The sequence below is a fragment of the Cherax quadricarinatus genome, chromosome 33 (assembly GCF_038502225.1).
Source record: "Cherax quadricarinatus isolate ZL_2023a chromosome 33, ASM3850222v1, whole genome shotgun sequence".
Classification (NCBI taxonomy): Eukaryota; Metazoa; Arthropoda; class Malacostraca; order Decapoda; family Parastacidae; genus Cherax; species Cherax quadricarinatus.
Window position 1 is genome coordinate 21,254,960 of NC_091324.1, and position 22,585 is coordinate 21,277,544.

A 22,585-nucleotide genomic window follows, 5' to 3' on the forward strand; every position below is an offset into this window, starting at 1 on the left:
TTTGAATGTTCATGAGCAGCAATGTTGATCAGTGAGAGAGCACTCATTCTTGTAAGACTGACTTGGAATCCTTCCTATAATTCGCTTTCTCTAACTCTAAGACTGCAGTTGAACATTATAGCTGCCGCTTTATTTTTATTTTTTACCAGAAATGGAGAAATGGGGGGGAGGGGGGTTGCACGTGTGTGTATGAGAAAGAATGTGGGGGCAGGGGTTGAATCACAGCTCCTGGCCCTGATGTGTGTAAGTTTGAGAGAGTCTAGAATTTTGTGTATTTAAAATGAAATTATGGTTATGCTGTAATGCCCTCTGCCCCAAGAATTCTGGGATAATGGGATCTGACTAATAAGAAAATAGCAGGAACATAATATAAATCTTCAAAACTATCACTTAAGGCAAAATATAATTTTACAATGAAGGTTGCTTTATAAATCTCTGCAGTACTATAAAGTTGAAACAGTTCAAGAAATTTAATTAGTAGTGTTCTTGCTATCCTTGTGGACTAAGAACTTGTTAAAGTCAGAGGAAACCTCTCACGTTAATGAGAGGTTTTCTCTAGTTATGTAGTGTATTATATTATAGTGTATTATCACTGCACAGTTTATTGTAGCCACACATGCTAGTGAATCTACAATCATAGCCATAATCTCATGCTAAGCAAAACTGAAGATTTGATCAAATTAGATTTGGGGTTTTGTGATACTGCATTGGTAACAAAAGTGTAAAAAAAATGTTCAGTATTCTTTTATAGGTTATTTTTGGAGTAATTTAAGTTTCTTCCAAAAAATTTAATTTAACCATTTCTGTATAACATTTTACCAAATAATTGAGGCTATTGTTTTTATATTTATCTGGAAAGTCTAAATTGGTAAAGATCATACAGTGCCTGGGGAATGGGAGGCAGTCAGGCTGATCCAAGAAAGGGAAGGGTATCTCTACTTTTCTAAATTAAAAGCTCTTCATTGGCATCAAAGCATCTTACTTAAAGGGGATTGAGGATTGGACTACACAAGATAGGTTAGTAACTCAGAAAATTTGAAATGCTGATAGACAACACTTTTAACCCTCAAACATACAAAAAAAAAAATAGATCAAAGTTTTTTTACACGTTTTCAGATGTAAAAAAAAAAAATCTACTTTTTTTTTACATACTTTCAAATGTTGAAAAAACGTAGATCTACGTTTGGACAGTTTAAGGGTTAAAAGGATATCCAAACAAATATCATTTTTCTAATCTTAGATTTGATGCAGTGAAGTAGTGATTACTACACAGTGTCTAAAATCTTGTCTTCATCCACCACAACAAGCACTTATAATTACATTTTGTTGACAGTTCAAAATGTATTGACCATGTCATATAATTTTGTTGTATTAATCAAGTTCCAGTATAGTATTGCAAGTTAATGACCCCTGAAGTCTTTAACTATTATTTTTGTCCATTTAATTCTTTTATAACATAATTTAAATGCATGTCAAATTATGTACACTGTTAGTATCATACAGCATCTGTATACTGCACTTCCTGCACGAGTGGTGTTATTTGTATATATGTGGTGCATCTAGCAGTGAATTTCTCATGATCAGTGATCATTTTCTTCTTCCTAATACAGTATTTGCTGTTTTTGGGGATTATGAACTTCAAACAATCATAAACATTATAATTTACAAATCCAGAAACAGTACTTTATTTTGTATTCAGTGATAACACACATGATACACAATTTTTGTTAGTTATTTGAAAATATATAAATTCTAAATATTGCATATAAACTGTTATATAGTTTACAGTATCTTAGTATAAATAAATACTATACATACATATAATTATTATAAAATTATATAATTAAAAGCCTATTTTGCAGCAATGGAATGAGCAGTCAGGAGGTAGTAGTAACCCCCAGACATCTTCAGAGGCATCTACTATAGCAAAATCTCCATTACGTCCAGTGAGTGTGGCTGTGATGGAAGACTTTAAGCCTGATGAGAAGTCGTCCTCTTTACTGCGGGCTCCTAGTGCTTATTTTGAACCCACACGAACAGGGCCAGGAAAGCCTCTTGTTTCCATTGGTGCTTATCCATCACCAAATTATAGGCCACCACCTGTCAAGATGGATTTCTTATCTGCAGTAGGTAGTAAAAGTGAACTCAATGGGGTGAGTGTTGATGGGTCACCAAGAAAATCATGCCTACAACAAGAACTCGTGTCTACATTGACTCGCTCAAATTTACGTCAACGTTATGCACCTCAAGATTTTCCAACAGACCCTCCTACTATTTCCTCCAGTGTTAACTCTGCCAGTGCTGCTTCAGACAAAGAGTCAAATTCTGCTGTTTCACCTTCAGCCACTTTCACTACTACGTCCATTCAAAATAATGCCTCAAGCCCTAAAGCATCTTTATCAACTAAGTATCGGGGTATAAGACAGGATCCTTCTATCACCATCATTATGAAAGGTTAGTAGTAAAGTAAAAAGACTAAATTTCTTAGGAAAATTTAATATCGGGTACATTTGCAGTGCAGTACTGTATATATTTCAGTGTTGATTTTGTTTTTGACATTCATACCCAAACCTGATTCACTACTGTATCATCACTCACAAAGACTTTCAAGGTAAAATTTACAAAAGTGCAAATATGTCTCTTGTTCAAACATGAAAAGCTTATCCATAGAGCACAAACACTGTACAGGTGTGTACATTAAAAAAAAAATGTGCATAACCTCTGGTGTTTTTCCCAGTAAGCAAAAAAGAATGTTGCATACAGAATCTTTCTCAATAATTTATCTCTGACCTCTCCATAAAATTCTGAAGACTCATTTGAGACTAGAAATACTTAAAACAAAAAATTGTATTTTGCTATTAACCCTTTCATTGTTGGTGCCGTAATATTACACCAAAATTCAAGCTGCTCCAAATCTAGCGTGAGAAAGCTGGTAGACCTACACGTTAGAGAATGGGTCTGTGTGCTCAGTGTGCGCAGTATAAAAAAATCTGGGAGGCCACAGTACATTGTGGGAGTGCCAATTCAGTACACCTTGTTCACCAAAATTTATGTAATATACAATTCACATTCAATGCCTAAGAGTCCTGCTCCACAATACATATTCCAAAATATGTTCTATGTTAAAAACAGAGTGTCGTTCAAATTTTCTCATGAGAAATGTCTCATAAACACGCTAGATAACAGGGATATCTTGCTACTCCTACTTACACTTTGGTCACACTTCACAGACACGCACATGCATATATATATATATACATACATCTAGGTTTTTCTCCTTTTTCTAAATAGCTCTTGTTCTTTTTTATTTCTTCTATTGTCCATGGGGAAGTGGAAAAGAATCTTTCCTCCGTAAGCCATGCGTGTCGTATGAGGCGACTAAAATGCCGGGAACAATGGGCTAGTAACCCCTTCTCCTGTATACATTTACTAAAAAAGAGAAGAAGAAAAACTTTATAAAACTGGGATGCTTAAATGTGCGTGGATGTAGTGCGGATGACAAGAAACAGATGATTGCTGATGTTATGAATGAAAAGAAGTTGGATGTCCTGGCTCTTAAGCGAAACAAAGCTGAAGGGGGTAGGAGAGTTTCAGTGGGGGGAAATAAATGGGATTAAATCTGGAGTATCTGAGAGAGTTAGAGCAAAGGAAGGGGTAGCAGTAATGTTAAATGATCAGTTATGGAAGGAGAAAAGAGAATATGAATGTGTAAATTCAAGAATTATGTGGATTAAAGTAAAGGTTGGATGCGAGAAGTGGGTCATAATAAGCGTGTATGCACCTGGAGAAGAGAGGAATGCAGAGGAGAGAGAGAGATTTTGGGAGATGTTAAGTGAATGTATAGGAGCCTTTGAACCAAGTGAGAGAGTAATTGTGGTAGGGGACCTGAATGCTAAAGTAGGAGAAACTTTTAGAGAGGGTGTGGTAGGTAAGTTTGGGGTGCCAGGTGTAAATGATAATGGGAGCCCTTTGATTGAACTTTGTATAGAAAGGGGTTTAGTTATAGGTAATACATATTTTAAGAAAAAGAGGATAAATAAGTATACACGATATGATGTAGGGCGAAATGACAGTAGTTTGTTGGATTATGTATTGGTAGATAAAAGACTGTTGAGTAGACTTCAGGATGTACATGTTTATAGAGGGGCCACAGATATATCAGATCACTTTCTAGTTGTAGCTACACTGAGAGTAAAAGGTAGATGGGATACAAGGAGAATAGAAGCATCAGGGAAGAGAGAGGTGAAGGTTTATAAACTAAAAGAGGAGGCAGTTAGGGTAAGATATAAACAGCTATTGGAGGATAGATGGGCTAATGAGAGCATAGGCAATGGGGTCGAAGAGGTATGGGGTAGGTTTAAAAATGTAGTGTTAGAGTGTTCAGCAGAAGTTTGTGGTTACAGGAAAGTGGGTGCAGGAGGGAAGAGGAGTGATTGGTGGAATGATGATGTAAAGAGAGTAGTAAGGGAGAAAAAGTTAGCATATGAGAAGTTTTTACAAAGTAGAAGTGATGCAAGGAGGGAAGAGTATATGGAGAAACAGAGAGAGGTTAAGAGAGTGGTGAAGCAATGTAAAAAGAGAGCAAATGAGAGAGTGGGTGAGATGTTATCAACAAATTTTGTTGAAAATAAGAAAAAGTTTTGGAGTGAGATTAACAAGTTAAGAAAGCCTAGAGAACAAATGGATTTGTCAGTTAAAAATAGGAGAGGAGAGTTAGAGGTATTGGGAAGATGGAGGGAATATTTTGAGGAATTGTTAAATGTTGATGAAGATAGGGAAGCTGTGATTTCGTGTATAGGGCAAGGAGGAATAACATCTTGTAGGAGTGAGGAAGAGCCAGTTGTGAGTGTGGGGGAAGTTCGTGAGGCAGTAGGTAAAATGAAAGGGGGTAAGGCAGCCGGGATTGATGGGATAAAGATAGAAATGTTAAAAGCAGGTGGGGATATAGTTTTGGAGTGGTTGGTGCAATTATTTAATAAATGTATGGAAGAGGGTAAGGTACCTAGGGATTGGCAGAGAGCATGCATAGTTCCTTTGTATAAAGGCAAAGGGGATAAAAGAGAGTGCAAAAATTATAGGGGGATAAGTCTGTTGAGTGTACCTGGTAAAGTGTATGGTAGTTATAATTGAAAGAATTAAGAGTAAGACGGAGAATAGGATAGCAGATGAACAAGGAGGCTTTAGGAAAGGTAAGGGGTGTGTGGACCAGGTGTTTACAGTGAAACATATAAGTGAACAGTATTTAGATAAGGCTAGAGAGGTTTTTGTGGCATTTATGGATTTGGAAAAGGCGTATGACAGGGTGGATAGGGGGGCAATGTGGCAGATGTTGCAAGTGTATGGTGTAGGAGGTAGGTTACTGAAAGCAGTGAAGAGTTTTTACGAGGATAGTGAGGCTCAAGTTAGAGTATGTAGGAAAGAGGGAAATTTTTTCCCAGTAAAAGTAGGCCTTAGACAAGGATGTGTGATGTCACCGTGGTTGTTTAATATATTTATAGATGGGGTTGTAAGAGAAGTAAATGCGAGGGTCTTGGCAAGAGGCGTGGAGTTAAAAGATAAAGAATCACACACAAAGTGGGAGTTGTCACAGCTGCTCTTTGCTGATGACACTGTGCTCTTGGGAGATTCTGAAGAGAAGCTGCAGAGATTGGTGGATGAATTTGGTAGGGTGTGCAAAAGAAGAAAATTAAAGGTGAATACAGGAAAGAGTAAGGTTATGAGGATAACAAAAAGATTAGGTGATGAAAGATTGAATATCAGATTGGAGGGAGAGAGTATGGAGGAGGTGAACGTATTCAGATATTTGGGAGTGGACGTGTCAGCGGATGGGTCTATGAAAGATGAGGTGAATCATAGAATTGATGAGGGAAAAAGAGTGAGTGGTGCACTTAGGAGTCTGTGGAGACAAAGAACTTTGTCCTTGGAGGCAAAGAGGGGAATGTATGAGAGTATAGTTTTACCAACGCTCTTATATGGGTGTGAAGCGTGGGTGATGAATGTTGCAGCGAGGAGAAGGCTGGAGGCAGTGGAGATGTCATGTCTGAGGGCAATGTGTGGTGTGAATATAATGCAGAGAATTCGTAGTTTGGAAGTTAGGAGGAGGTGCGGGATTACCAAAACTGTTGTCCAGAGGGCTGAGGAAGGGTTGTTGAGGTGGTTCGGACATGTAGAGAGAATGGAGCGAAACAGAATGACTTCAAGAGTGTATCAGTCTGTAGTGGAAGGAAGGCGGGGTAGGGGTCGGCCTAGGAAGGGTTGGAGGGAGGGGGTAAAGGAGGTTTTGTGTGCGAGGGGCTTGGACTTCCAGCAGGCATGCGTGAGCGTGTTTGATAGGAGTGAATGGAGACAAATGGTTTTTAATACTTGACGTGCTGTTGGAGTGTGAGCAAAGTAACATTTATGAAGGGATTCAGGGAAACCGGCAGGCCGGACTTGAGTCCTGGAGATGGGAAGTACAGTGCCTGCACTCTGAAGGAGGGGTGTTAATGTTGCAGTTTAAAAACTGTAGTGTAAAGCACCCTTCTGGCAAGACAGTGATGGAGTGAATGATGGTGAAAGTTTTTCTTTTTCGGGCCACCCTGCCTTGGTGGGAATCGGCCAGTGTGATAAAAAAAAAAAAAAAATGGGTTAAGGGAATTCAATCCTTTTTCTAAAGAGAAGGGGCAAAATTAGCTCCCATCAGTGTCCCGTTTCTCATTCCTGTTCTCTAAGCTCAAAGAAACATGCTGCTTTAAATACATGACCATATTTTTCCTATGTATAATTTCCACAGAAGATTTTACTGTTTTACCTTTCTTCTTGTATTGGTCTCTTTAGTTTTCCCTTCAGTTATTCCATGTTTACTCAATATTAATATCAACTACAGTTGTAGATCATCTAATCTCCTCCAAACACTTCACTTAATTTAATCTTCCATTCTGTTATATTTTATACTTTATTAAAATCTCCACATTCATTCTTTCTCTGGGAAGTCGCAATCCTTAATAGGTGACCACATGTAGAATCCTCGTGACAATTGCCTTAAATAGTAGAGCTGAATAACTGCCTGAAACATTACCCAATCATTTGTATCATTGAAGCACTTGCTAGTCACTCCACTCAGGTTATGTGAAAGGCATGGATAGAGTTTACCCTTATAAATACATACGGGAAAATAATTAGGGATATATGACATACCATTTATGAGGCAGATAAGGAGAAAATATAATCTTTTAGGATACAAAAAAAGACAGAAAGCATTATTTATTGAAAGGGAAATGTAGAGATGGGAAGAATTAAACAGATTAAGTATCATTATAGTGCAACAAAGGATTAAAGTCAATTGGTTCTCTACCACTGGTTATAACAATTGGTGTTCCATTAAGATTATCATCATTCAGACACCTGTACTGTATTTGTTTTTAATTTTTTATCTATTATTCACTGTGTGTTTACTGTACCACAGTCTGTATTGTATGTGATACAATGTTTATAATATTCAGACACATGTTTGCACTTCATCATTAATTGCTTTGATTTCTCTTGCCATATCCCGAGCCCTATGATTAGAAATGTCTTAAAAAAAAGATTCTGCATGCATCCTTCTCTTATAAATATGGGAAGGTGTTCATGAAGTCTTTGTTATGTAGTTTTATTATTCAGAGCTGCTTTATGTGTACCGCTTCATTTTATAGAATTATTCATTTGGCAAAATGTAACAAATTGCTGCCATGACTGTTGCAAAAGTACATTTATTCCTACAGTTTAGGAGGGACAAATATATTTAGCTTTTGTAGTTGAAATTGGAATGTACCAGTAGCTCTGAAGGTGTAATTTTATCAATGCATATTTAACCCAATCCAATTACTGGCTCCCCTGAAGGTGATTGTGGTAAGGAAAATGAGGCTCCAGAGTCCCTTCCTACAGGCATCCTGAAGCCCTCAGGCCCAGCTTCTTCCATCAGGCCCCTGCAGAAGTCCATATCATTTGGTGATGTGTGAGTGCTCACCTCATTGAGGGAGTGGGGCAAACCTTTGCTGCTACAACTATTTTCTTCAAAATTTAATTTGACCTTTAATATGACCAAATACATACACTTAAATACTTTGGGACAGCTTTCGAGAATATTAACCGGTCTTGTTAATTCTGTGTTAGAGGATAACATATCCTAAAATCATTATTTAGTTATTCATTTTAGGTATCTTAATAGCTATCTCAGCCTAGATCAATCTCATTAACTACCACATACAGGTCGTTTACAGGTTGATGTTTTGAGTCGAGTATAAAAAGTTGCTGATATATGGCAGAGGTGAGAGTAAGGCCACAGTATATTACCAAAGGAAGAAAGCAACACCACTAGCCCACTGATGCTATCATGCTAGTACTGTGACTCGTGCCACTGTTGCAAGTTTTATTTGACATTTCTTACCTATTTTATTTTTGTTGCCAGACACGTCCCTTGTAAAAAGAATGTCACATTTTAGTAAAAATAATACTTAAAATACCAAAAAATATAGAAAAAATTAAGTGGGAGAAAATATGATGTACCATTTTCTAATATTTCCCTAATGGTCCATGTTGGTATGCCTCATAGTGGGATTCAACCTCATGTCCATTTGGATGTGAGCCAAGTATGCTATCCACTGCCCTTGCAAGATACCATGAATATTATACAATTACCAGTAAATTGCACCAAACAACAATATTACAATTTCCACTGTATAAACTATATTATGCATCCGAAGCATGATGGAGATCTGTAATGAATTTTACAGTACAATACATTATTTCTCTATGCACTACAAATAATGTAGTTTAATTTTCTCTGAACTTTTTCTTGATAACTGCAATGGAACACACAGGCATAACACAAGACACTAAACCCTCTTTGACATCCCCCACGCCCTACTTGACCTGTGCAAAAACTCGATACACATTAAAGGCCCTAAGATCTGAAATTCATTGCCTGAAGCATCAAAAGGGACCCCGATCTGCCAGTTAATTCAGAGCTATTGTTAAAAAGCACCTTATCTCCTAAATGTGATTGAAACAGCAATATGCTATGTACAACAAAACCAGCTCATTCATTTGTCTCTGTTCTTCCAGCCTTCCTTCAACTCCCATAGTAAATGCCACAAAACTGAAGATCATTGAATCAGTTTGAAATAATAAGTGATACTTATGAAATTGCACTATTTGTTCACTAGCTACCTTTCTTATTATACTTATGTTTGTATTTTTTTATTATTAACACACTGGCCGATTCCCACCAAGGCAGGGTGGCCCGAAAAAGAAAACTTACTCCATCAGTCTAGCCAGAAGGGTGTTTTACACTACAGTTTTCAAACTGCAACATTAACACCCCTCCTTCAGAGTGCAGGCACTGTACTTCCCATCTCCAAGACTCTAGTCCGGCCTGCCGGTTTCCCTGAATCCCCTCATTAATGTTACTTTGCTCACACTCCAACAGCACGTCAAGTATTAACCCTTAAACGGTCCAAACGTATATATACGTTCACGTGCGTAGCACCCCAAACGTATATATACGTTTTCTTTGTCATTCATTCAACATTGCCACGATAAGCCTGAGTCACCTAGACATGAGAGAATGGGTGTGCGCACTCACTGTGCACCGTATTAAAATAATTGAGGACGCCTGGGTACCATATGCTCTTTTTTCCTATTAAAAAAAAGACAATTTTTTTTCTCTCAAAAAATTTGGGGCACTACGAGAGTGAACGTATATATACGTTTGGACCGTTTAAGGGTTAAAAACCATTTGTCTCCATTCACTCCTATCAAACACGCTCACACATGCCCGCTGGAAGTCCAAGCCCCTCGCACACAAAACCTCTTTTACCCCCTCCCTCCAACCTTTCCTAGGCCGACCCCTACCCTGCCTTCCTTCTGCTACAGACTGATACACTCTTGAAGTCATTCTGTTTCTCTCCATTCTCTCTACATGTCCAAACCACATCAACAACCCTTCCTCAGCCTTCTGGACAACAGTTTTGGCAGTCCCGCACCTCCTCCTAACTTCCAAACTATGAATTCTCTGCATTATATTCACACCACACATTGCCCTCAGACATGACATCTCCACTGCCTCCAGCCTTCTCGCTGCAACATTCATCACCCATGCTTCACACCCATATAAGAGCATTGGTAAAACTATACTCTCATACATTCCCCTCTTTGCCTCCAAGGACAAAGTTCTTTGTCTCCACAGACTCCTAAGTGCACCGCTCACCCTTTTTCCCTCATCAATTCTATGATTCACCTCATCTTTCATAGATCCATCCGCTAACACGTCCACTCCCAAATATCTGAATACATTCACCCCCTCCATACTCTCTCCCTCCAAACTGATATCCAATCTTTCATCACCTAATCTTTTTGTTATCCTCATAACCTTACTCTTTCCTGTATTCACTTTCAATTTTCTTCTTTTACATACCCTAGTAAACTGCATAATAACTCCTGCTTATTAGTCTAAATCTTAAGTAACTTTAAGCATTACAATTAGTTTGCCTGAAATGTTTTGCATACTAGTAGCTTTTTGTGCCTGCTGCTGTTTTCTTACACGCAAACACATCATCATCAATGGTTATAAGTATGACCATAATTTTTAAAGAGGTGGACTGGTAGGCTAGCAGAAGGCTTCTGTCAGATGACCAAAAGCTCCAATGGCATGTCATCATCAAAGACCCTTGTCAGGAAATGCTTGTCCTATTTCCTGATGAACCATACCTAACCTACATTACTTGTACTGCATAAAGAAGTAATTTGTAATAATATAGGGACAGAATTCAGTGAAAGCTTTTGCCATGGATCATTGCTTAGGGAGACACTGACTTGAATGTAATTGAAGTCAGTCTGTATACTACAGTACCTTCTCATTTTGATAAAATTGCAAAGCTTTTTATAAATCTGATAAATGGAAATGTAAACAATAAATTACTAAAACAAGACTTGACTAGTGCTAAAAAAGGAAAAGGTTCACAAATTTCCAGAACTTTTCTTACCACTGGCTATTTTTACCACTAAGAAAACAAAGGCAAATGTTTACATTTGGATATAGTCAACAAATATAATCACTACTGAATGGCACATAATAAGCTTAAATTATAAATGGACTGGAATCCTTTAGGGTGTAATGGCAGTGTGTAGAGGTAACCGGTGTGGGAACAATCCATGTTGTCCATGATTGTCAGGCTAATTGATGTGGTAGGTAAGGAGGTATAAGTAAATTCAGGTGGTGTTGACCACAGGGCAGCTGTTAGTGAGACAGAGGCAAGTACTCAAGGATTCACACTCAGTACAGGGCCACCTACTGAGGCCTGGGAGGGGATTTTGAAATTACGGGTAAGAACCTCATTACGAGGCAGCTAAGTCTCATATTCAAAAGTAAACTGCTTACATCTGAACATGAAAAGTATTTAGTGCTGGGTATCATATGAAATGTAGGGAGCAAACTCCACAAAGAAGCATCAAAAAATGTCTACTAGGTAAATGTATTCATAAATGGCTTGTAAATTAAATTACTATACTGCATGCTGTATGAAACAGCATTTTGAAAAGCTCTTTGTTATGCAAAGTGTTTCAGGAAGATTATTATTATCAAAACTAAGCGCTAAACCCACAAGGGTCATACAGCTCTGCATTTCAGGAAAATTAAAACAACTCGACACTTTATAGTTAGTTAGATTATTTGAATGGGTTTGGGATATTGGCAGTTTGGAGGGATATGTTGTGTATCTTTATACGTATATGCTTCTAAACTGTTGTATTCTGAGCACCTCTGCAAAAGCAGTGATAATGTGTGAGTGTGGTGAAAGTGTTGAATGATGATGAAAGTATTTTCTTTTTTGGGGATTTTCTTTCTTTTTTGGGTCACCCTGCCTCGGTGGGAGACGGCCGACTTGTTGAAAAAAAAAAAAAAAATATCTGTAGATAGAATTATTTCATGTATTTATTAATTCTAAGTAACAGAACTGTATACAGTATTAAAACAGTAATAAAGGAATAGTGATACAAAACTGTACTGACAATTATAGCTGTAATAATTATTGGGGGTTAGAAATAGCAGTGACAATAGATGGTTATTGGAATCTGGATGGTAGTTGCATTAGTTATGTGGTATCTGACTTTATATTTAGCCTAGGTAAACTTACACAATTTCAGTATTTTTTACCAATATTTTTAAAGCAATGCTAGACAGAATCGTCTGGTAGTGTCATTATTTTTTTTGCATGAAGTTTCTAGTCTGGTTAAGTCAGATATATGGGGGATCAAATAGAGATTTGTTTCTTGTACTGTTTTCCAGCCCTCCAAGAAAGTTTCAGCACAAACAGCAGGAAAACCTGGCCTTAGGCTGACCTGCTTGGGCAGTAGAGCCCTAAAACTGGTCACAGGTAAAGCATGGGTAGGATGCTGCCTTCTGGTACCCCTATGTTAATAGGTTAAGTTGAAATACTATATATACATTTTGTCATCAAGAGTCGCATGTCAAACTCTATCAAGACAGGACTTCATGAGAGCACTGTCCTTGCTTGGTCTGGACAAGATGGTATTGACCCATTCTTCCTTATTATACAATAGACTACGTAAACCATATACATGTACATGTATTTTTGCCATGAATATACTATTTGATAAAATCTTAAAACTGAGCTTACAAAAGTACAGTAGGGCCCCGCTTTTCGTCTTGCAGTGTTCCGCTAATACGGTGATCTCAAATTATGACCAAAACTTTCTATACGGCAAGTGGTATTTCAAATACGGCACGGGCCACCCAGTTTGTTTACATTCTCCATGAGTACATCTCTCTATTATGTAATAATCACTCTTGGGCATATTAAATGTCTAATTTTACATCAATATAGACATTTTCATTAATCCATCTATGATATTTTCTTCAAAATTATAAGAAATACGTTACATAGCATATAAACATGCTGATACATATGCTATGGAGGTGTGTTGAAAACATTGTCACTCACCTTAATGCATAACACTTTTGTTTACAATTCTCAGCATGAATTATTCATTACTTCTCCCTTTGTTTATGATGACATCTAAAGGTAGTTGATAGACACGATTAAACTCGATGAACATGGTATGTTGATGGTAATAATATGGCTCTGGGCCACAAATATCGTGTAGGTATGTAGCCCAGGCGGACTACATACCTACATTATTATTATAACTGATAATTATACGTATGTGTACCTGTACCTAAGTAAACTTACACACTGCTGGCATGCAGGTACACATTAAAATCACTAATGTGTCTTATTAGTCTTGAAGACAACATGTTAATGGTAATAACACAATAATAATCACTAAGGGGCATTAAATATCGTATAAAATGTTAATATAGACATTTTGCTTAATCCATCTAAATACACCCCACAGTAGAATAAATTAACATAAATATGAGATGTAGCCAGGCAACTTGTAGGACTTGACAAAAACCAGACACATTCATCTGATTTGTTTACGTTGTGTGGGGTAGTGAGGGCTGCCCTTCCTGGCTACCCATACTTCCCAACTTGACTTCATACAAATAAAACTCGCCTCTCACCCTACATTAAGACTACAAATATTTTAAGGTAATTAATGAGTGTACTATATATGCATTTTATCGTTTTAGGGAGCTTAATGTCGTAGTAGGTATAAGTGGCTAGGCAGGATGCCATACCTCCCACACAATTTCTACAAATAAATACTTTTCACCTCTCGCCCTACATTAAAACCATAAATATTTTAAGGTAAGTAATGTGTCTACTGTATATGCATTTTATTGCTCTAGGGAGCTGTAAGCATCGTAGTATAGTATGTATGAGTGGGGTGGCCAGGAGGGCTACCACACCTGACTTCTTAGAGTAAATACTACTCACCTTTTGCCCTACATTAAGACTACAAATATTTTGAGGTAAATAATGAGTGTACTGTGTGTGTGTTTTACTTTTTAATGCCTAGCTTTATTGCTAACTTAATATATGTTAGTGTAAACTTGTTATCTGGCATTTATAAATGGAGTTCTGCTTTCTGGCAGTAGCCTGGAACCTAACCTGCCGAATAAGTGGGGCCCTACTGTATATACGTATTATGTTAATACTGAACACTTGTATGAGAGCACTAGCAAGTTTTGTAATACTGTAAGAGGATTTTTATAATGAGCAGTAAGTGCTACAAGAGGTGTAGGTTGCAGTCTAGGTAGTCAAATGTTTTGGCTTCAGGAACCTGTCCCCAACTAGACTTGAGTACGTAAATTACATTTTTTCTCAGAGCGAAGGTTTGTTACAGTGTAGTTATAAAACTGAATATGCCTGAAATGCTTTATTATTAATCAGTTAGTCCATTATGTAAATGCAATATAAACTATTACAATTGAAGATTATTACTGTCATACTAGAGTATATACAATTAAATACTATAGCAGCATTGGTTCTTTGACCTCCCCACTCCCAGTATTATTAACACTGTTTGCTGCCCACTATCTCGATAACCCCCAAACTTTTAAGATAATATGGAAATTATCCCCAAACCTTGCACTTCACCACTAACCACCTTAACCACTCATACCTCTGTGTTATGCATGTCATTACTATATGCCTTATTCATATTTAGCTCCCTGGCAGCACATTCTTACATAAACAGTACTGTTAATATAAGTGCATATTTTAATGAAACAATCTTTCATGCATTTGTTTATATGCAAGTTTTTGTAATACATATGTACTTATGCTAATATGTAAATTTTTATATGGTAGGTAACCACCTTTCAGAAAACAGATCTATATGTGAAAACATGAGTAGAGTGAAGAATTAGTGGAGTGGAGAATTAGTGTGCACTAGCAGAGTTTACTGCCAGAGGGGAATCATAGGCCTGTCCCGTGTGGAAAAAAAATAATAATTGAACTTTTCATGTCAGAGGAAAGAAAGTCTCCCTGATAACATTGAGTATACATAGTGTATAGTGTATACTACAGTGGCTCCCTAGTATATTGATGATAAAGGCTAAAGTGTCATTTGAAAACAGGTGAATTTGTAAATGAAGTGATAAGCCTATAGAGGCAGGTGCCAGAAGTCGCCAGAACTTACCACAGGTCAGCTGTTTTTTAATAATCTTCCTGGCTTGCCAGTGTACTCGCATATAATCTAGTGATACCAGTGATTAGCAGAATACAGTGTTGTAGTAGCAACTAACCAGTATTATAATGGTACTTAGTGGAGTGGAGTGACTTTCATTAGTTTCTTTTTCTTGAAATACGAGACGTTACTGTGAATTTCATATAACCTGTAGTTACCAGCAGTCGAAATATACACAACGAGAAGCAATTATTACTACAGAAAAAGCGTCCTTCCTCCAAAATTTGCACCAGTCAACTATAGTGATAATATAGCATTTATTGTGGTGGAGACGGAAAAAAAAAAAAAAAAAAAAAAAAGAGAAAAGCCAGATACAGCGATTGATAAACAAGGAGGTGACCGTTCGTCATTGTAGGAGCTGCCAGATATCACCGGCTCTTCAACACGCAAGTTATACTTTTGTATCAGTCAAATCACATATTACTCGGGTAGATAATTTCCAGTAGATCCTTCATGTGTTAGCTCAAATCACCGACCAGTATGTTTTAAAATAAGTGACCCACTGATCAGAGCAGATCGTCTGGCCCGAACCCTTGCCTGGTCCGAACCCTTGACTGGTCCGAACCCGGGACTGGTTTCAAACAGTTTCGTTGGACAATAAAGCAGACTGTAAACGGATGGGGTTGTAGGCGCCCTATAAACACAAACATTAAAAATCAGGAACGTGACGGTAAGCTGTCCAATATACAAAAAGAGTTAGAAACAGAAATACAAATAGCTAGAGCTTCATTTAAGGTTATTAATAGAATTTTCAAGAGGTTGCTAGTAGAATTGCAGTAAATCAACCATTCAAATCATTATGAAGCCCTGTGTAGTCTGTGGTCAGTCAAACAAACGGGCTTCCACATGGATAAATTGTCATTTTTGTGGAAATTGGTGTCACGCCCCTTGTGCAGATATCCCAGAACTAGCTACAAGCAGTATTAAAACAGAGAAGTGTTTTTGGGTATGCTCAAATGAGGAAAAACTGTGGACTAAAATCACAAGGGTATTAAAAGAGGACAACATCAAAGCTGCTTTCATAGAAAACCTGGAAGCTTTCTACAACAGATGGGAACATAAAATGTCTGGGCTGAATGGTACTGCCCTTGATACTGGCCATGTAGTCATAAACTGTAAGGCTGGAGGTGATGTCCTGGTAGTCAGTAAATGTGGGGCTGATAGTGCTGTCCTGGGAGACAGTAATGGTGAAGCTGGAGGTGCTGTCCTGGGAGACAGTAATGGTGAAGCTGGAGGTGCTGTCCTGGGAGACAGTAATGGTGAAGCTGGAGGTGCTGTCCTGGGAGACAGTAATGGTGAAGCTGGAGGTGCTGTCCTGGGAGACAGAAATGGTGAAGCTGGAGATACTGTCCTGGGAGACAGAAATGGTGAAGCTGGAGGTGCTGTCCTGGGAGACAGAAATGGTGAAGCTGGAGATACTGTCCTGGGAGACAGTAATGGTGAAGCTGGAGGTGCTGTCCTGGGAGACAGAAATGGTGAAGCTGGAGATACTGTCCTGGGAGACAGAAATGGTGAAGCTGGAGATATTGTCCAGGGAGTCGGGAATTATACGCAGGAAGGAATACATATAAATGACCTCATAGGGGACAGGAGCCATAGTAGGGAAACAAGTGTAGTCAAAGATAAGATAAAACCAATATTGCAAACTAGAAATACCGCAGGAAATAGCAAACAAGAGGACTCCAATAGCAATAGTGAGGATAAATTACCAAAAACAACTGGTGGGAGCTCCATTGTTGGTGCTAGGGAGGATAGAAGTAAGACAGGGAAACATGCACCAACAGGGAATACAGTCACAGAAACCCAAGGCAAGCGGAAACCAAGACTGTGCACATACTATGCACTTGGTATCTGCTGGCATGGGAAATCTGGAAAAACAGATGGGACATGCAACTATGACCACCCTAGAAAATGCCATGCCCATATGAAAACAGGAAAATGCAAACTCCCTTCCTGTAAGCTTTTTCACCCTGAAATGTGTACCTCTTCAGTACAGGAAAGACTGTGCTATAACTTAAATTGCCAGGCATACCATCTAAAGGGGACAAAAAGATACAAAACATCCAGGCCAGGGGAAAACCTGGGTAGCCACAGCCACTCAAGAGGGAGAGGTTTTTTAGTGCCAGGAAGGAAAAAAAACTGGCAGGAAATGGCAGAAATCGTACACCAAATCCAGTCATTCCTGGAGTGGAACCACAGTCGATGGCCTCCACTCCAAACCAACAGATACAGATACTAATGCCGGAAAAAAAATCCCCCCCCAGTACCAACAATACCACCAGTCCGATAACATTCTTCTTTGCAAATATACAGGGTCTAAAGCCAGCTACAAACAACAAAATACCTTTCATCCGTGGACTGCTTGCAGAGGCAAAGGCAATGTTCGCGGCTTTCACTGAGACCCACATAAAGGATCACTTGGACAACGAAGTATGGATCCCAGGTTACAACCTATACAGATGTGACAGAGTGAACAGGCAAAAGGGGGGGGTTGGCCTGTACATTGCAGAGTCACTTGTTTGCACAGAACTGCTTAATGCCTCAAATGACGTAGTGGAAGTTTTAGCAGTAAAGGTCGAGAACCAAAACCTAGTCATTGTGGTAGTCTACAAGCCTCCGGATGCAACATCCCAGCAATTCCAGGAACAGCTGTTAAAAATTGACCACTGTCTGGAAAATCTTCCAGCTCCTGCACCCAACATCTTGCTCCTGGGGGATTTCAACTTAAGGCACCTAAAATGGAGGAATATAGCAAATAATATTGTTGCAGAAAAAACACCAGGAGGCAGCTCTGATGAAAACTCACACTCACACGAGCTTTTAAATCTCTGCACAAAATTCAATTTAAACCAGCAAATAATAGAGCCTACAAGACTGGAGAATACACTAGACCTCATCTTCACTAACAATGATGATCTGATAAGAAATGTCACCATATCAAAAACAATATACTCAGATCACAACATAATTGAGGTTCAGACATGTATGCATGGAGCCCCAGACCGACAAAATGAGACTAGTCATGAGGGAGCATTCACCAAATTCAACTTCAATAACAAAAACATAAAGTGGGACCAAGTAAACCAAGTCCTAACCGATATAAGCTGGGAAGATATACTAAGCAACACAGACCCAAACTTATGCCTAGAACAGATTAACTCGGTGGCACTCGATGTATGCACAAGGCTTATTCCTCTAAGAAAAAGGAGGAGTAGATGTAAAATAGAAAGAGACAGGCGCTCCCTTTACAGGCGACGGAAAAGAATAACAGAGCGGCTAAAAGAGGTCAATATATCTGAAATGCGCAGGGAGACACTGGTCAGAGAAATAGCAAGCATCGAACTTAAGCTAAAAGAATCCTTTAGGAGTCAGGAATCGCGGGAAGAACTAAAAGCCATAAATGAAATCGAAAGAAACCCAAAGTATTTCTTCTCCTATGCCAAATCAAAATCGAGAACAACGTCCAGTATTGGGCCCCTACTTAAACAAGATGGGTCCTACACAGATGACAGCAAGGAAATGAGTGAGCTACTCAAGTCCCAATATGACTCAGTTTTTAGCAAGCCGCTAACCAGACTGAGAGTCGAAGACCAAAATGAATTTTTTATGAGAGAGCCACAAAATTTGACTAACACAAGCCTATCCGATGTTATCCTGACGCCAAATGACTTCGAACAGGCGATAAATGACATGCCCATGCACTCTGCCCCAGGGCCAGACTCATGGAACTCTGTGTTCATCAAGAACTGCAAGAAGCCCCTATCACGAGCCTTTTCCATCCTATGGAGAGGGAGCATGGACACGGGGGTCGTCCCTCAGTTACTAAAAACAACAGACATAGCCCCACTCCACAAAGGGGGCAGTAAAGCAACAGCAAAGAACTACAGACCAATAGCACTAACATCCCATATCATAAAAATCTTTGAAAGGGTCCTAAGAAGCAAGATCACCACCCATCTAGAAACCCATCAGTTACACAACCCAGGGCAACATGGGTTTAGAACAGGTCGCTCCTGTCTGTCTCAACTACTGGATCACTACGACAAGGTCCTAAATGCACTAGAAGACAAAAAGAATGCAGATGTAATATATACAGACTTTGCAAAAGCCTTCGACAAGTGTGACCATGGCGTAATAGCGCACAAAATGCGCGCTAAAGGAATAACAGGAAAAGTCGGTCGATGGATCTATAATTTCCTCACTAACAGAACACAGAGAGTAGTCGTCAACAGAGTAAAGTCCGAGGCAGCTACGGTGAAAAGCTCTGTCCCACAAGGCACAGTACTAGCTCCCATCTTGTTCCTCATCCTCATATCCGACATAGACAAGGATGTCAGCCACAGCACCGTGTCTTCCTTTGCAGATGACACCCGAATCTGCATGACAGTGTCTTCCATTGCAGACACTGCAAGGCTCCAGGCGGACATCAACCAAATCTTTCAGTGGGCTGCAGAAAACAATATGAAGTTCAACGATGAGAAATTTCAATTACTCAGATATGGTAAACATGAGGAAATTAAATCTTCATCAGAGTACAAAACAAATTCTGGCCACAAAATAGAGCGAAACACCAACGTCAAAGACCTAGGAGTGATTATGTCGGAGGATCTCGCCTTCAAGGACCATAACATTGTATCAATCGCATCTGCTAGAAAAATGACAGGATGGATAATGAGAACCTTCAAAACTAGGGAGGCCAAGCCCATGATGACACTCTTCAGGTCACTTGTTCTATCTAGGCTGGAATATTGCTGCACTCTAACAGCACCTTTCAAGGCAGGTGAAATTGCCGACCTAGAAAATGTACAGAGAACTTTCACGGCGCGCATAACGGAGATAAAACACCTCAATTACTGGGAGCGCTTGAGGTTTCTAAACCTGTATTCCCTGGAACGCAGGAGGGAGAGATACATGATTATATACACCTGGAAAATCCTAGAGGGACTAGTACCAAACTTGCACACGAAAATCACTCACTACGAAAGCAAAAGACTTGGCAGACGATGCACCATCCCCCCAATGAAAAGCAGGGGTGTCACTAGCACGTTAAGAGACCATACAATAAGTGTCAGGGGCCCGAGACTGTTCAACTGCCTCCCAGCACACATAAGGGGGATTACCAACAGACCCCTGGCAGTCTTCAAGCTGGCACTGGACAAGCACCTAAAGACAGTTCCTGATCAGCCGGGCTGTGGCTCGTACGTTGGTTTGCGTGCAGCCAGCAGCAACAGCCTGGTTGATCAGGCGCTGATCCACCAGGAGGCCTGGTCACAGACCGGGCCGCGGGGGCGTTGACCCCCGAAACTCTCTCCAGGTAAACTCCAGGTAATATCAAAAAAAAAAAAATCACTTAAATCAGTAGTAAAATATTTGGCAATTTATATTGTAGATGTGTCTTTTGATCTAGGCCTAATTAGACCCTCAAGTGTTTAAGTTTGACTTGATGCAAATTTAACCTCAGATAACCAATTTTGCACTTGTGCCATCAAGACAATTGTAAAAGATTTATATCTACCCAAAACCTAAATAAAAATTTTTTTGAACTTTAGCTTCTTTAGGGAAGCATGCATTTGACATGTGTAGTCCTTCCATAGAAACTGGGCATACACTACTTCCAGAGAAAATACAGCTAATAAAATGATTGGGGCTACTTTATTTTTACAGTTTTCTTTTTTTTTTCTTTTAAAAATACTCAGATTTTCATGCTTATTCCTCTTCTCAGCACCTCTAGTATTATGCCATGGTTAATTATTATTATAATAAAAAAGAAGCGCTTAGCCACAAGGGCTATACAGCGCTGCAGGGTAGGGAAGGAAGCGAGGGTATTGGATGGCAGAAGGGAGGGATGATCAGTAGGTTACAGAAAACAGTGGGGCAGGGGATTGTACGGGGGTAGAGAGTAGCAAGAGATTGAAGTAGAAAGGGCTGAAGGTATCAGAATTTGTGAAGTAAGTCGATTGTTGTCAAAAAGTCAATGAGAGAGTCCGGATGAAAGGTGGGTCCATCAGCGAGAAGGGAAGGTAAAGAGAGAGCAGCGGAGCGAAGACGACGACGGAGGTAAATTCTGCGTGCTCGTTGATAAAGTGGGCAGTCCAACAGAATGTGGCTGACTGATAATGGAGCTTGGCAGTTCTCACAGAGAGGAGCAGGGCGCCTCTCCATGAGAAAGACTAGTATGACCAATGCGAAGACAGGAGAGAGTAGTCTCCCAACCTCGACACTGGTGATAACAAGACGGCCAGTAACCTATACATGTACTCGGTTTAATAGATTGAAGTTTGTTGCCGAGCATAGTAGACCAACCTTGTTGCCAACGGGTGGGAAGATATTGCAGCAAAATAGTCCGTAAATGGAATACCTCTATATGAAACTGGTAGGTCATGTACTGCTGACCGCGCAGCAGTGTCTGCCTGTTCATTGCCCTGTACGTCAACATGACCAGGGACCCAACAAAAAACAATATCTTTATGCTTGGTAAAGATGCGGCGTAGCCAAAGTTGGATACGGAGGACTAAGGGGTGAGGTGTATCAAATTTCTGTATAGCCTGTAAAACACTAAGGGAATCTGAGACAACCACAAATGATGACACAGGCATAGATGCACTACGGATAAGTGCTGCAAGGATGGCATACAATTCAGCAGTAAAAGTACTAGCCGAAGATAGTAAATGTCCTCATACGACGCTGTCCGGAAATACTGCTGCGAATCCTACGCCGTCAGAAGACTTAGAGCCATCTGTGTACACAGCAATGGCATGAGAACGAGAGAGGAAGTGGTCAAGAAAAAGAGAGCGGGAAGCGACCGTAGACAGTTGGGCTTTCGAGCAAGGGAGAGAGAAAGAACAGACTCGAACAGCTGGAACTTCCCAGGGGGTAGGGAAAAGTGAGATGCTACATGTACATAGAAAGGTGGTAATTGAAGAGAAGACTAGCGAATGAAGGCGAAGAGAGAAGGGACGGAGCAAACAGGGGCGGCGAACAAATAAAGAATGTCTACTAATATCAGTGACCATTCTATAAATGGAAGGATTGCGGAGATCATGAGAGCGTACATAGTAGCGAAGGCAATGGGCATCACGGCGATTGGATAAGGATGGAACGTTCGCTTCTGCATAGAGGCTCTTGACAGGGAAAGAGCGAAAAGCACCAAGGCATAAACGTAATCCTTGGTGATGAATGGGGTTAAGGCTAGAGAGAGTAGCAGGAGATGCCGCTGAATAGATCTGGTCACCATAATCAAGTTTCGATAAAATGAGGGTGGAATGTAGGCGAAGGAGGGTTCGACGATCAGCTCCCCATGAAAGATGTGCAAGGGTTTTAAGAAGGTTCAACCGGCTGTGACAAGTTGCCTTCAGAGAGGTAATGTGAGGTTTCCAGGATAACCTACGGTCAAAGAGGAGGCCCAGAAACTTGACTGTATCACGTTCAGGGATACGGGAGCCATATAGGT

At 39.6% G+C, this 22,585-nt stretch overlaps 1 protein-coding gene across 7 annotated transcripts in view; it reads left to right on the forward strand.

The window, feature by feature from the left end:
- The window catches only part of LOC128693867 (PDZ domain-containing protein 7), a 270,106-nt gene that overhangs the window by 237,748 nt on the left and 9,773 nt on the right, over positions 1-22,585 (forward strand). For 6 of the 7 annotated variants that reach the window (XM_070090906.1, XM_070090900.1, XM_070090905.1 and 3 more), the window contains 2 exons: positions 1,863-2,454; positions 7,861-7,975. In XM_070090906.1, coding sequence (XP_069947007.1) covers positions 1,863-2,454; positions 7,861-7,975 — 707 coding nt within the window. The remainder of the gene's footprint in view (positions 1-1,862; positions 2,455-7,860; positions 7,976-22,585) is intronic. The other variant, XM_070090904.1, reaches the window with a different exon arrangement.